Raw genomic sequence first — 16,413 nt, forward strand, 5'->3', positions numbered from 1 at the left:
AAACTATTTACTCACCAAGCAGCCACCCATCATGCATCCATGCCAGCCTGTAGCCTGTTCTCAACCCAATGCATTTGCACATCATATATGATTTGAACACTGACGGAATGAAAATGTTTCCTATTAACGAAAACAAATTCATCATGTGATGGAGCCTTTTTAGCAATATGTGTGTAGTCAATAGCTTCGATTACATTAGGGAAACCGACTGTTGCTGCAAACTGCACTTTAATGTTGGAATGCGATGTACCTGGAAGACATTCGAATGATTGCGTTCCACACAGCTGGCATGGCCCAGCTCAAGGTTGACTGGCACACTCCTGACTGATCCGCCAGCTTGTGCTGGAATGCCCCTGTGTGGGCACAAACAGCCCCTGGCACCTCACCGTACTGCGCTCCAGGGCCGGCCACAGTTGTGCACACAACTCCAGTAACAGTGGCCTTGGTAATCGAAATCAGCTTATGAGTCAATTATCATCATTTGCAAAAAATCCTTGTGTTTCCTGAATACACGGTCAAGTCGAATTGCACCGTTTGCAAAGTTCTCTAACAACGCTTCCTCATCACTTTGTGCATGCATATCCACCCATATAACTGCAAACACGTGGGTGATGACTTTTTGTTTTCAAAATGATTAACAGTTTCCTGGGAATTATGCAATTATATCTGGTCCCATAAAAATGGAGTTCATTCACAAATTGTTTTTCTACACCTTTCAAATTATTTTGATGTTAATGACCCTCAGATGAAAGCTGAGAGCCTACACTTTGACCTCATAGTCTTCATTTGCTTACAACTCCAGTGTGGCGTGATAGAGAGCTCAAATTCACTGTCATTGTCAAACTAATTGTGGACATGGTTTTATTTATTTTTATTTATTTTTGCAATTTTTTTGCAAATTGAAGCAAATTTACAGTTACAATTAGTAGTTTTTTTCCCCCCTTGTAAACTGTGTCGCTGACACAAAACTGTGTGTAAACTCGAATTGTTCATCAGTAATCACCGGCTACATATCGAACACGGAAACTAGTCGGGCCCCAAACTGCTCTGATGTTAAAATCAAACACACCCCTGTCTATTCTTACCACGCCCACAACCCAGGGCACAGCCAATCGCTTTCTGTAAATCATTCAGCGGGAGACCCAGACGAGGAAAGAGTTAGATATATTCTATGGTTAAAAGAGCTATAATTTTGTCGGTTTTAAAACAGTTTCATTGGATTTTTAATCTCCTTCGGGTATGTATGTCATGTTGTCACCCGTTATTAAAAACGATACGGCAGCCGACATTAAACCGTCTCAACTGTGTTAACGAAAGTGAGGCATCAGTTTTGATAATGAGAAAGATGTCATCTTAGGTAACGGGGAAAGAAAAAAATACATCCTTATGTTTGTTTAAAACCTCGAATCACTCACTTCAGAATTGGTTCATATCACATCATTACCGGTGTCGAGTCTCGGAGTCGGAAGAAATGTTTCACTGTTTTGAAATACTCGAAGCATCCACCATGGCGCCCTCTAGTGTCTGAATTTGTGAATCGTAGCTGCTGCAGGACTGAGCGCTTAGTAAAAATAAACATTTAATATTCAAAACTGATAGTCCATATCACGTCAGTTTCTTTCATTTATACATCGCCAAATCACAACAAGGCGCTTCACACAAGTAAGATCTAACCTTACCATGCGTTTTTGCTCAGAAATTTACCACAGCCGCAAAAAAATGTCAATGTTATGCAGGTTGTAGGCCTAGTCTTCCATTCAAACTTTTAGCTTCCTTATTTCAATTTTTAACATACATGAAAATGCTTGTTTAACATTTGAATGTCTGAATAAAAAATGTGTTCATGTCAAATTTGCTGAGAGCTTATATGTCTGGTTTTAATTACTAGATGATCTATGAATAAGAATTTCAACTGAGGGAAAACAAATGCTTTAGATTTTAAAAGCTCACTTGTTTTATCAGTTTCAGTTTATTGCCATTTGCAGTAGAAAAACCACATTGGAATTAAAAAATTGCGAGCAGATCTCAGTGCACATCAAACACATAAACACAAGCCATTCATTCAACATATACAGCATGATTAAAACCCCCCAAGCCATATAAAAATCTCAAAAGAAGGTAATTCAAAGTCAATAAATAGTAGTTTAAAATATCAAAAACTTAAGTGCCCGTGCAGATCCAAAATGCTTTACTATAGTGCATTGTTTAAAATTTTCACAGCCTGTGGGAAAAAACTCCTGCTATGGCGGGATGTTGTGCTTTTAATGGTACAATACCTTCTGCCAGATGGAAGCAGGTCAAAAAAGTCACTAGCCGGATGATGAGATGGGTCATTAATGATCGATAATGCCCGAGAAAGAAGTCTTTTTTTTTAAAAAGGCCTCCAGATCAGGCAGCTCCACACCTGTAATCCTGCTGGCCGAGCAGACAACTTTGTGCAGTGCTCGTTTTTCTTTGTTTGCGGTGTTACCAAACCATACTGTATGAAATAAACACACCCCCCGGTATGAAATATGGGGCATATAGCGATCAGCGTGTCTGTCCATCTGTTTTCGGTTGTTAGTGCAATACCTCAAGAATCAGTTGACCAGTTTAAGTCATATTTAGCACAAGGGTATAGTTGCGTGATCACCTGACACCAGTTGATTATGGTGACCTTGGGGTCAATTTCAAGGTTACAGTAAGATTCAAGTGTTATCGCCACCCTTGTTAGTGTGATATCTCAAGAACCAGCTGACCAGTTTAATTCATATTTAACACAAGTGTGTACTTGGGTCAGTTGTGTGATCCACCAATACATTGATTATGGTGACCTTGGGGTCAATTTCAAGATCACTGAGAGATATTCAAGATATTGTCATTGCTACCCCTGTTAGCGTGATAGCTCAAGAACTAGTTGACCAATTTCATTCATGTTTATCTTAAGGATGTACTTGGGTGATCCCCCAACATTTTGTAATTCTGGTTTGTGGGGACTGGGGATACGTCATCTCATGATCACTCTTGTCGCCATATGCACAGTATTTCATGTGCTTGCATGCAGCATCCTCTCTCTGCATCTTTGCATTTGTTATAGAAGAAAGTTCAAACAAGTAAATAAGTTTTGAATTAAGCTGAGTTTTATTTATTTTTATCAAATGTTAGGACCGTTCCATTAAAGATCCCCTGTTGTATTCTGACATGTACTACTACCTGGTACCTGTTAGCCAGAGGCGTTACCTGTTGCTTATTAGTTGTGGTTTTCCAACAGAAATCAGAATGAGACGTTCAGGAGCTCCCAGCCAGCTCTTTGGAAATGCGCTGAAAAAGCCTCGATTTGTACCTCCTGGAGCATCTACTACTCATCCTGTTGCTGCTCATTCTGCACCCCTGACCCTTAAACATGGTTTAGACAACGCATTAGAAAAGGTAAATTATTCTCAGACTTATTCCCTGTTAACTGCATGTTGTGTTGATTCAAACACATCAGATCAGTAGTTCTACTGTAATGTTGTAGGTCCATAGAAGTCCCGCAGCACCTGCTCTCAGTACATTGGACTGTGATGTCCAGCCCAGACCTGGTCAGGCTGCTCCAGCCTTGTCTCGAGCTCTAGCTCTTGTTCTCAGTGCTACAGAGAGTAAAGAAAATGAGGCTGAGGCAGAAAGTTTTCATACTACTACAAGAGACTTCACTGAACACGACACAACAGCAGGTAAGACAGAACGAATGACAAGGACAATGGCAATTAAAAACAAGAGCACCGCGCTCGTAGAGCGCAAATCTCTGCCAACACTAGTCTCCAATTCCACACAGTTTTACCTTGGAAAAAACTTTCAAGGTCAAAGAACTGTTAGAAGTGGCTTTTCATAAGCTAAATTAGATGTGATCAAATGTCAGAGTACGTATTTAGTTCATGCACATGAATCTACTTTTTTTTGTTTGTTTTTTTTGGTGTTGTCAGGCTTTTTTCGGTTTCTGAATTGTTTTTTAGATGTTCACAGAACATTGGTTATCTCTGATATGCACAATTTGTCTTTGCTTTTTGGCACTTGGTTTCTGACTGATAACTGGAAGACAAACAGGCATAAAATTGGAACCTCCATTCAATTTTGGTGGTGTAGGTAAATCTATAACAGAACAATGAGAGTGATTGAGGCACTTTTGATTGCGATATAATGCAAAATGTACACCAAATGGGCTTTTCAATATTAAATTCAAATGTCCACAAAATCCACAGTCCAGATCCCATCTGGATCAAACTTTGTCAGGTGATAGTGAGTGCCAGTCTGCACCTCATTTTCAAATATAAGAGTGATTGGAGCATGTTTGAATAAGATATAATGTAAAATATAGATTAAATGAGGTTTTCAATGTTAAATTTAAATGCCCACAAAATCTGTAATCCAGAACAGATCTGGATCAAACTTTGTTAGTCAGTAAAGGTTACCACCCTACATAACGCTGTCAAATATGAAAGTAATTTGATCTTTTTTGATAGTTATGAATTTTTGAAAAATTGTTCAGTGTTAAATGACAGGGATTTTTCCAAATTTCCAAGACTTTTCCTGAGTTTGATCTTTGACCTATGACCTTGAAAATTTAATCAGTTTTTGCCTATCAGGATATGAACCCTCTGTTAAAAAAAAAAAATCCACAATGAGATATGACGAATTTTGGGTTCCAGGGTGTGCACAAACAGACAAAAACATGACCTACAGCGTGGTTTGGTACCCTGTCTGTCCAGCTGAAAAACAAGCTTGCTCACATCCATAAAACAGCCATGAAAGTAGTAGGGCTAAAAGATTACCTGCCTATTCAAGCCTTATATGAAGAGGCAGTGGTAAGAAGAGGGAAAATCATTTCAAATGACCCAGAGCATCCTCTTCACAGTGAATATGTCCTGCTGCCTTCAGGACGGAGACTGAGGGTGCCACAGTGTAGGACTGACAGATTTAAGTTGTCCTTTGTCCCATCTTCTATTAAACTGCTGAACACTAGATCTTCACGTACATCAGATTCTCTGCACAGTACTTAACCTGCACTTTACCAACTCTGTGGCTGAATGTGTGTTGTTTGTATCTGTTTTATTGTTTTTTTGTACTGTTTTAAGCAATATGTAGCAGTGTGCCCAGGACAAATTTCCCTTTGGGGGCAATAAAGTTTTCTATTCTATTCTACGCCCAACTTCTTTGGCGGTAGTGGTTCTCAAGACCAGGCACCTAAGTGGCTCTACTCTACTCTTCTATTTTACTCTTCCTTTTTAGATATTTAGATATATGTAACATAGCTATACTAGCATACCTATACTAGCATAGTTCCACCTTAGAATTGGAATATAATATATAAGATATACCTTACTGAATTTTCACATAGCTCTTAAGAAAAGGGTTTGACATATTTTGTGGTTTAACTTCAAATTTTCTATCAGCCTTGTTATAAAACAATCTTTACACCCCACTGAGTTTTAACAGCTTGATTTTTCTTTCTTGTGGTTGGTCACATGCCAAAGAGATTATATTTTCAGAATTTAACACAGTGAAAGGGCTAACAAATCTTGGTATCATGTTTTACCCATTCTCTGTCTTTCGGCTTGGTTATTCGAGAGGTGACTAGAAGTGCCACTTTAACCTGCATAGTATTGCTATGATTAGACTGGTTTTTGTCAGTGATTGATATTGATTCTTGCCTTTGTGCCTTCAAGAATTGATGACTGCTAAGTGTTATTTTCTGACATATCTTGATAGTAATATTAAAACTCTTCAAACTAAAAGGCACTCAGAGAGCGCATAGATTAGATTAGATTCAACTTTGTCATTGTGCAGAGTACAGGTGCAGTTGAGTAATGTGTACAGTTAGGAGTCAGGTAGACAGAGGAGATGGATAATATACAGTAGTGTTCAGAATAATAGTAGTGCTATGTGACTAAAAAGATTAATCCAGGTTTTGAGTATATTTCTTATTGTTACATGGGAAACAAGGTATCAGTAGATTCAGTAGATTCTCACAAATCCAACAAGACCAAGCATTCATGATATGCACACGCTTAAGGTTATGAAATTGGGCTATTAGTAAAAAAAAAAGTAGAAAAGGGGGTGTTGACAATAATAGTAGTGTGGCATCAGTGAGTTCGTCAATTTTGTGGAACAAACAGGTTTTTGGGTCCAAGGGCCGCAGACAGTTTGTGAGACGACCTCCAAACTCTGAATTCAAGCCACAGTTCACAGTGAAGACAGTGAAGCATGGTGGTGCAAGCATCATGATATGGGCATGTTTCTCCTGCTATGGTGTTGGGCCTATATATCGCATACCAGGTATCATGGATCAGTTTGGATATGTCAGAATACTTGAAGAGGTCATGTTGCTTTATGCTGATGATACTATGATCACAGACCACGTGATGGTCCACTTGATCCCCGCATACAGACAGAGACTAAAACTCTCTAAACCTGTTGTGAGGACATCTAAAGTGTGGAGCAATGAAGCTGTGGAGGAGCTACGCGCGTGCTTGGGCACTACGAATTGGGATATGTTTGAGGCTTCAACAGACAGTCTAGATGACTACACGGACACTGACGTCATATATTCATTTCTGTGAAGACAGCATCATCCCACAGCACACCAGGGTGAGATATAACAATGACACGCCCTGGTTCACACCTAAATTGCGGCAGCTCCGTCAGCAGAAACAGGTGGCTTTCAGAGGAGACAGAGACAGCTATAGAGGTGCAAAGTACAGATTTAGCACGGAGGTGGCAAAGGCTAAATCCATGTACAGTTCACGTCTGCAGCAAAGGTTCTCTGCCAACGACTTGGCCTCTGTGTGGATGGGGTTGAAAGAGATCACCAACTACAAGCCCAAAGCACCTCGTTCTATTGACCACCTGAAGCTAGCCAATGACCTAAACGTCTTCTATTCACGCTTTGAACACAGACTCACACCTCCCCACCCCCCACACAACTGGATATTCAAACACCCTGGACCTCCCCCCTCTCACCGCTGCCCTCCCCCCGTTGCCCTCTCTGTCCAAGAGGAGGACGTGAGAAGACATTTCAAAAGGCTGAATCCACGTAAGGCCCCGGGCCCAGACTGTGTCTCTCCTGCCACCCTGAGACACTGTGCTGATGAGCTGGCCTCAGTCTTCACGGGGATCTTCAACACCTCCCTGGAGTCATGCCATGTTCCAGTCTGTTTCAAGTCCTCCATTATAGTTCCAGTCCCCAAGAAACCACGCATCACTGGACTTAATGACTACAGGCCTGTGGCTCTCACGTCTGTAATCGTGAAGACCTTCAAACGCCTGGTTTTATCCCACCTGAAATCCATCACCGACCCCCTCCTGGACCCCCTGCAGTTTGCCTACAGAGCCAACAGGTCTGTAGACGACGCCATAAACCTGGCCCTGCACTCCATCCTGCAGCACCTGGACTCCCCAGGAACCTACGCTAGGATCCTATTTGTGGACTTCAGCTCTGCATTCAACACCATCCTTCCAGCTTTGCTCCAGGACAAGCTTTCTCTGCTCCACGTGCCCAACTCCACCTGCAGGTGGATCACAGACTTCCTGACGGACCGGAGTCAACATGTGAGGCTGGGAAAGAATGTCTCGAACACTCGGGCTCTCAGCACAGGATCTCCACAGGGCTGTGTCCTTTCCCCTCTGCTCTTCTCCCTGTACACTAACTGCTGCACCTCCAGCCACGACTCCGTAAAGCTCATCAAGTTTGCGGACGACACCACCCTCATCGGACTCATTTCGGATGGGGATGAGTCTGCCTACAGGAGGGAGGTGGACCGGCTGGTGACCTGGTGTAGCAGCAACAACTTGGAGCTCTACTCCAAGAAAACAGTGGAGATGATCGTGGACTTCAGGAAAGCCACAGCCCCCCCGCCCTCCCTCGCCCTCACCAACAGCCCCATCACCACTGTGGACTGTCACCGCTTCCTTGGCACTACCATCACCCAGGACCTCAAGTGGGAGTCAACCATCAGCTCCCTCATCAAGAAGGCCCAGCAGAGGATGTACTTCCTGCGGCAGCTGAAGAAGGCCAAGCTGCCTGTCCAGTTGATGGTGCAGTTCTACACGGCCATCATTGAGTCCATCCTCTGCTCCTCCATCACGGTGTGGTACGCCGGGGCAACAGCCAGGGACAGACACAGACTGCAGCGCATTGTAGCCTCTGCTGAGAAGGTGATCAGCTGTAGCCTTCCATCTCTCCATGACCTGCACGTCTCCAGGACTCTGGGCCGAGCAGGTCGGATCACACCTGACCCTTCTCACCCTGCACACATTCTATTCAAACCACTCCCCTCGGGCAGGAGGCTACGATCCATCCGGACCAGAACCTCCCGCCATAAGAACAGTTTCTTCCCCTCTGCCGTTAGACTCATGAACACCTCATAACTCAGTCACCTTAACCTTAACTCTGTCACTTTATCATTTTATCACGGGTCACTTTAGACAATGTACTTTGGTTTTAATTGCACTCCTCCCACTGCACTGTTTTTTCTGTTTCTCTTTCTTTCTGTTTTTCTGTTGCACACAGCCTTTCATATTTCATATGTCATTTTTTTATCTTATATTTTGTCTTATTTTGGCACATATTTTATATTTTATCTTAGCATTTTATATTGCTCTCTGTTTAATGTTGCACCATTATGTCGAAGCAAATTCCTAGTCTGTGAATCCTGTTCATTGGCAATGGCAATAAACTTCTTCTGATTCTGATTCTGAAGAGGACATGCCCTTGAAATGGGTGTTTCAACAAGACAATGACCCCAAGCACACTAGTAACCGAGCAAAATCTTGGTTCCAAGCCAAAAAAATTAATGCCTCGCAGATGTGAAGAAATCATGAAAAACTGTGGTTATACAAGCAGATGCTGCTATTATTGTGAACACCCCCTTTTCTATTTTTTTTTTTTTTTTTTTTTTTTTTACTAATAGCCCAATTTCATAGCCTTAAGAGTGTGCATATCATGAATGCTTGGTCTTGTTGGATTTGTGAGAATCTACTGAATCTACTGGTACCTTGTTTCCCATGTAACAATAAGAGTTATACTCAAAACCTGGATTAATCTTTTTAGTTACATAGCACTACTATTATTCTGAACACTACTGTACTACAGTATATTAACCATTATCCAGTATATTATATATTAGATGACTACAGATATAACAAATATAAGTATACTTCTGCCATTTGAAATTACAGTTGGATAAAGTACTTAAACTAAACTTAAAACCCCCCTTTTTTGGCCATTATGATTAGCAGTTGGTCTTCTGTGATCACGTTTTGGGTGTTGATCTTTGTCTTATTCTTCCCTGTGGATGTTTTTTATGACTTGTACATTGTTCCCTGTGCTGGGAACAGCGTAGGGCTTGGACAGCCAAAATCTAGATGAGTGAATGAGTAAGTTAGTCCATCCCAGGCAGCTTGTTTAGGCAATAAATCAAAAACAACAATGCTACAGTGCCTCCGGACAGTATTAACAGTGCTTCACTTTTTCCACATTTTGTTATGTTACGACCTTATTTCAGAATGGAATAAATTTATTTTTTGCCTCAAAATTATTCTCATAGCACCCCATAATGACAACATGAAAACATTTTTTTTCTTCTTTTCTTTTTTTTTTTTTTTTTTTTTTTTTACATTTTTTTTTTCAAATTTATTAAAAATAAAAAAGTAAGAAATCACACCCTTTACTCAATTCTTTGTTGATGCACCTTTGGCAGCAATTACAGCCTCAAGTCTTTTTGAATATGATGCCAGAATCTTGGCGCACCTATCTTTGTGCAGTTTTGCCCATTCCTCTTTGCAGCAACTCTCAAGCAGCCATCAGGTTGGATGGGGAGCGTCGGTGCACAGCCATTTTCAGATCTCTCCAGAGATGTTCAATCGGATTCAAGTCTGGGCTCTGATTGAGCCACTCAAGGACATTCACAGAGTTGTCCTGAAGCCACTCTTTTGATATCGCGGCTGTGTGCTTAGGGTCATTGTCCTGCTGAACGATGAACTGTCCCCCCAGTCTGAGGTCAAGAGCACTCTGGAGCAGGTTTTCATTCAGGATGTCTCTATACATTGCTGCATTCATCTTTCCCTCAATCCTGACTAGTCTCCCAGTTCCTGCTGCTGAAAAACATCCCCACAGCATGATGCTGCCACCACCATGCTTCACTGTAGGAATGGTGCCTGGTTCAGTCTTTGTCTCATCAGACCAGAGAATTTTGTTTCTCATGGTTCCCCGTCTGGCCACACTACCATACAGGCCTGATTGGTGGATTGCTGCAGAGATGGTTGTCCTTCTGGAAAGTTCTCCTCTTGCTACTAAGGAATGTTAGAGCTCTGACAGAGTGACCATTGGGTACTTGGTCACCTCCCTGATTAAGGCCCTTCTCCCCCAGTCGCTCAGTTTAGACGGGCGGCCAGCTCTAGGAAGAGTCCTGGTGGATCTAAACTTCTTCCAAAAAAGTTAAGAAATCTGACTACTGTCCTTTGTTGGTTGGTGGAGGTTAATAACTGTTGGTCTTCATGATGGAGGTATGCACTCAGTGCATGTGCTGTTCTAGTTGAAGTGATCCTACCAGCAGTCAGGCAATGAGGGAAACAAAAGTGTCCTTGTTCTTGCAGAGATAATAATAACCATGTGACCCTGATTAGATTTAAGAGTAGTTGGCAAGCTTTCATTTGCTGTTTGTGTCTAATAATATCACATACAGATGTCTGTTAAACCAGACGGACTGGGGCTGGACAGCAGCAGGTCCAGCATTAATGCAAATCAGTAGGGTGGTGCAGCTCCACTCAGGATCACTGAGCTGCCTCCTCCTCTTCAAAGAGCAACTAGTGCCTCCTCTGTTCTCCTTCCCACAGACACGCGTCTCACTAAGTCTGCTCTCTGCATTTCGTCCCCTGCTCTCTGACGTTTCGGCAATATGAATCAGCACCGAGCTGATATTTTATTCTTCTCTGAGGATTAGTAGTGCTCCGCTTTGACAGGCATGCGCAGCATGCACAAAGGTCCCCTCCCCCACTCAGTTAGTTAAGCCTGCACTATTTCAAAGCGTCACTCACTTTTAGTAAAACAGGCTGTTGACCCCAAAATACCCTCTAAAAACAAATGTTTGGACAGTGCTTTTCTCATTTGTGCAGCACAAAGAGCTGCTTGTGTTAAATTTGCGTGTGTCAGTGCTGTGCCTGGTTTGGGGTTTAGAGAGACTGAGCTGTAAGTAGGTCGGGCTGGGCTTAAGAGGCTTAGCTACGTCAGCCTAAGCTGGGAGGAATTCAGCCAAAGCCCTCCGCGGTAGGCGGGGGCCTAAACGAGGCTGGCCTAGTTAAGCCTGATTCTTATTGTGTGCACAGCCTGTTTTTGTTGTGCAACATAGCTGCGAGGGAACCTAGGTGCGGTGACTGGCTCCCATGCATGTTATACACAGCTTCATATGGCTGATTTAGGGAAGGAAAATGAGAATAGTTTGACAGTTAGGCCAGTGTAATCTGTATCAGCGTGGGCCAAGAGAAGCCATCAGCAGGGACAAAAAGAAACGACAAGTGAGGAGCCACAGTGCGGAGTGCGACAGCTCTAGGCCTGACTTAGTCTGTGCGACTCTGCTATGCGCTACGATGGCATCCAGCTCGGTCTTTCTGTCCAGTATGGTGGGTAAAGCTCGGTCATCTAACTTCACCCTTTCCGAGAAGTTAGACCTGTTGACACTCGTTCGGCCTCACATTCGCATCCTGGAGGAGCACACCAACAAGCACGCAGTCATTGTGGACAAGAACAAATGCTGGGACACTGTGGCTGAGCAGTACAACAGCTTGGGAGGGGACAGACCCCACCGCACGGCGCAGGGCCTTAGGACCCTCTACAAGAGACTGAAAGAATCAGCCAAGCAGGAAGTGATGCAGCGGAGACACGCCCAGCCTGAGTACAGAGCGAGCATCTCGGAGCCAACCAGGAGGATTATGGAAATGATTCCTCACCTGTTTCAACACGTGCCTATCCACGAAAAGGACCAGGCACTGCGCAGGTACAGCATGACTCAGCACATTGCACTGTAAAAGTGAAGGCACGTGATTAGGCAAGAGCTGAGTGAGCGCCAAAACACTGTTTATTCACAATACGGGGTCAGCCATCTGACGGGGAGGAGTTTTCTAACGCCAGTCAAGCTCAGGCACACACTGCAGGCCAGGTTTACATGATTAGAACATTTAGTGTGCCAACTAAAGCACAATAAATAAAAATAAAATTAAAGCAGGGTAAGATGTCATAACGAAACAAATAAATATGAAAAACTAGATGAATTTGAATATTGTAATTACAGCAAATAGAGTTTGAAGGTTTGGATTGTCATTCCAACTAAAAAAAGATGCTGAATACTGTTGATCAGCAGGACTACAACTATCCATTTTGATTGTTGACTATTGAGTAAAAGCAACATCTTCAAATGACTCGAATTACCACGTTTTCATTTTTTTACACTAAATAGAGAGAAATTCTTTTTATTAACACAGAAGCAGAGATAAATTGAGGTATATGGCCTTAAATAACTTAAAATAATCAGTTATCAGTCATTCCATTATATATATATATACGAGGGCTGTCAATAAAGTAACGGTCCTTTTTATTTTTTTCAAAAACTATATGGATTTCATTCATATGTTTTTACGTCAGACATGCTTGAACCCTCGTGCGCATGCGTGAGTTTTTCCACGCCTGTCGGTGACGTCATTCGCCTGTGAGCACTCCTTGTGGGAGGAGTCGTCCAGCCCCTCGTCGGAATTCCTTTGTCTGAGAAGTTGCTGAGAGACTGGCGCGTTGTTTGATCAAAATTTTTTCTAAACCTGTGAGACACATCGAAGTGGACACGGTTCGAAAAATTAAGCTGGTTTTCAGTGAAAATTTTAACAGCTGATGAGAGATTTTGAGGTGATTCTGTCGCTTTAAGGACTTCCCACGGTGCGAGACGTCGTGCAGCGCTCTCAGGCAGCGTCATCAGCCTGTTCAAGCTGAAAACCTCCACATTTCAGGCTCTATTGATCCAGGACGTCGTGAGAGAACAGAGAAGTTTCAGAAGAAGTCGGTTTCAGCATTTTATCCGGATATTCCACTGTTAAAGGAGATTTTTTTAATGAAAGACGTGCGGACGGATCCGCGCGTCGGGACGCAGCCGACGCGGTGCGGCGGCACAGGAAAAACACCTCCGTGTTGATAACCATTTGTAAAATCCAGGCGGCTTTTGATGGCTTTCAGTGGAGTGAGTATATGAGAAATTGTTTAACAGGCAGGACATGTTCCAACTTGTCCTTAAGGCTTTCAACAGAGGTGTTTTTCCTGTGGCGGAGCGTCGCGGCGGCTGCGTCCCGACGCGCGGACCCGTCCGCACGTCTTTCATTAAAAAAATCTCCTTTAACAGTGGAATATCCGGATAAAATGCTGAAACCGACTTCTTCTGAAACTTCTCTGTTCTCTCACGACGTCCTGGATCAATAGAGCCTGAAATGTGGAGGTTTTCAGCTTGAAACAGGCTGATGACGCCGCCTGAGAGCGCTGCACGACGTCTCGCACCGTGAAAAGTCCTTAAAGCGACAGAATCACCTCAAAATCTCTCATCAGCTGTTAAAATTTTCACTGAAAACCAGCTTAATTTTTCGAACCGTGTCCACTTCGATGTGTCTCACAGGTTTAGAAAAAATTTTGATCAAACAACGCACCAGTCTCTCAGCAACTTCTCAGACAAAGGAATTCCGACGAGGGGCTGGACGACTCCTCCCACAAGGAGTGCTCACAGGCGAATGACGTCACCGACAGGCGTGGAAAAACTCACGCATGCGCACGAGGGTTCAAGCATGTCTGACGTAAAAACATATGAATGAAATCCATATAGTTTTTGAAAAAAATAAAAAGGACCGTAACTTTATTGACAGCCCTCGTATATATATATATATATATATATATATATATTTTATTTATTTTTTTTTTTTTGCTGAGTTACAAATTTATTGACTTTCGTTACTGTTGATTGGTTTTCATTGTTTAGTGCAAAATATGTTTTAGGACAAATTCCTCCCATAACTTGGAGCCCATAGTTATGAAGTGTATTTGTCATTCTGATGAGCAAACATTTACGAGACTCATTAACAAGCAAAGATGAGCCGTTTTGTTTTGTTAGCTGTTTGTCTGTTATTCAACTAAAGATGCCCTGACACTTGCACGACTTTGATCCGCGCACTTGCACGCACTCTGCCTTGCAGGAGAGGAAACTCATTGTAAACTGTTGTAAACTTGCGTGGCTTCATGCATGTGTGCAAAGAAAATTTTGAAATGTTCAAAATCTCCATCACACATTAATTACATGAACGTCAAGTGAACATTGCGCAAACAATTCAAAAACACTGCGTGTGAGTGCGAGTGATTGCGTCAGTGCACCGCGTCACAGCGCAGCTTGTCTGAACGATTATAATGAGATGTTAAATCTATCATAAATGTGCTTTTACAGGTGCTCACAAGAAGGAATGAACATGCAACTGTTTTACCAAGCTATTACAATATAAACATTACAAGTAATTACCTTTTTAGACTGTTCCACATTCGTTCTCCACCTCATTAAGCGCTCGAGAGTGAGAGAGAGAAAAGCGGCAGCTAGAACAGTCCTCTGTTATTCTGGAAGCGATTAGAGGCGTTTTCAACAGCCACCTCAGAGATAAATTGATTAATCCACTAGCGCACAACGCGTGGCATCCAGTGGAACAAAGGACGGCATCCAGCTGGGAACACGGCAGGTGAGATCGTCACGACGAAGTGCGTGCAAGTGCATGGATCAAAGTCGTGCAAGTGTCAGGGCACCTTAACTTAGTTGACTGTATACAGCGTGGCTCGATAGCGTCTTCCATAAAGGGGCAAGAGGGTGCTGGTTTTCATGGTGATGTTCACATCACCGCTAAATAAAGTAGTGTAAAAAAGTTGAATCATTTGATGGAATTTATGGTTAGAATGAAAATGGGCGCACTTGAGTCATTTATGGAAAAGGTTTGAGACCTTTAATCTCCAGTGAATTATCAGCAGCAGCTCACATCCACAAACTGAGCATGTATGCAATTAAACTAAGTGCTTGTACCACCTACTATTCTTCTAATGTGTTTCAGTCATTATACTTCATATCTCTTTCCCTCTGTAGATTAATATACAACAAGCACAACTCTCCCACCGACCATCCTGGGAGTAGCTCCTCTCTTGCTGGACTTCAAGACTACTCGGCAGCAGTTCCTAATATCCCCAGTGAGGTGGTCCAGCTGGACGCTGAAGAGGACGTTAAACCCCCACCAGATCTTCCCACGCTTTCTACACACACAGGGCTGGAGGGAGACCAAGAGCATGAAGTGGAGCAGGACTTGGGCAGTGCTCAAGATTATGAGGCTTCCCTGTCTCCTGCTGCTTCCTCCGTCAACATCCCCCTATCCACCTCACCGCTGAACCTACGGCATGACCTCTACTCTAATGACATCTACCCTCATCCTGAGTCAGACAGGTTTCGCCCACTGCGCCTGACCAGAGAGGAGCATGAGTTGGTGTTGGCCAATCACAGGAAGGTGTCTTTGTACCTTGATGAGAAGAGGGAGGGGCTAAAAAGGAAGCAGGAACTGGAGGAGGAACTTTTGAGAGCAAAGATCAAAGTGGAGAAAATGAAGGCTGCTCGGCTTAGACATGGGCTGCCGATTCCTCTGTAACAAACGCGTGTGCATGCAAATAACGACATGCACAGCAGATGATTGTGAGCATTAAGGGAGAATCTTTATGCATTAAAGAGATGTGACTGAGAAGAAAGTTCACTCATTAGTTCATTTCATGTTGCAGAGTCGTTTCAAATCATTGTGCCTGTTGCAAACATTAATGGCCTTTTTGTCTATATTGCAGATTGCAACTGATTTTGCTGCCATCATACTTCTCTTGTTGGTGATTTTAAAAGAAAAATTTCAGATTATCCAGCAGTTTAAAACAAAGTTATTGTAAAATAACTTGGAAATATAGGTACCTTGAACTAAAGCATATTTAGGTACTTGTTGGAAGGCCCTCACACATGATGATAATGATGACAGAGCCTGTTAACTGAGATGGGGAAAATGACTTGTAAACAAGTAAGAATCCTCTTTGTTTAAAATGACGACCCTTTAAAGGACTAAAAGAGGGAATTACTGAATTTATGATTTTTACATTTGTGATGTAATTGTTGGTGTATAAATATTTTTCAGTGTCTTTTACAGTGTGTTCACATATCCATTTTCCATTAAAAGTGGGGTTAATAAAATGTTTGTGTTTATTACACAGCAGTAGGGTTCAAAAAAATAAAAGTTGGAAATTCATTACTCTCACCCCTTCATTTTATGATGCTTTGGGAAAAAAGAAAGCCTGCCAAATATTTTTGTCATACATTAATATTT

At 42.5% G+C, this 16,413-nt stretch overlaps 2 protein-coding genes across 2 annotated transcripts in view; both read left to right on the forward strand.

Moving 5' to 3' along the window:
* Nucleotides 1-1,141: 1,141 nt before the first annotated feature.
* rad54b (RAD54 homolog B) overlaps nucleotides 1,142-16,413 on the forward strand; it is a 35,433-nt gene continuing 20,161 nt past the window's right edge. Inside the window, exons 1-3 of the mRNA XM_034174874.1 lie at nucleotides 1,142-1,237; nucleotides 3,251-3,408; nucleotides 3,497-3,692. Of these exons, the coding sequence (XP_034030765.1) occupies nucleotides 3,259-3,408; nucleotides 3,497-3,692 (346 nt within the window). The 5' untranslated portion in view covers nucleotides 1,142-1,237; nucleotides 3,251-3,258. The remainder of the gene's footprint in view (nucleotides 1,238-3,250; nucleotides 3,409-3,496; nucleotides 3,693-16,413) is intronic.
* Nucleotides 11,378-16,249, forward strand: LOC117514419 (fibrinogen silencer-binding protein). The gene is made up of 2 exons (XM_034174873.1): nucleotides 11,378-12,005; nucleotides 15,153-16,249. The coding sequence occupies exons 1-2, from the start codon at nucleotides 11,599-11,601 to the stop codon at nucleotides 15,700-15,702; spliced, it is 957 nt and encodes a 318-aa protein (XP_034030764.1). The 5' UTR covers nucleotides 11,378-11,598; the 3' UTR covers nucleotides 15,703-16,249.

Source organism: Thalassophryne amazonica, chromosome 7 (genome assembly GCF_902500255.1).
Source record: "Thalassophryne amazonica chromosome 7, fThaAma1.1, whole genome shotgun sequence".
Taxonomy (NCBI): Eukaryota; Metazoa; Chordata; class Actinopteri; order Batrachoidiformes; family Batrachoididae; genus Thalassophryne; species Thalassophryne amazonica.

Bases quoted from the DNA above. Each gene is read 5' to 3' on its own strand.
- LOC117514419 (XM_034174873.1), top strand. From the start codon at position 11,599: ATGGCATCCAGCTCGGTCTTTCTGTCCAGTATGGTGGGTAAAGCTCGG. The intron at 12,006-15,152 runs GTACAGCATGAC...TTCCCTCTGTAG, and splicing joins AAGGACCAGGCACTGCGCAG to ATTAATATACAACAAGCACA.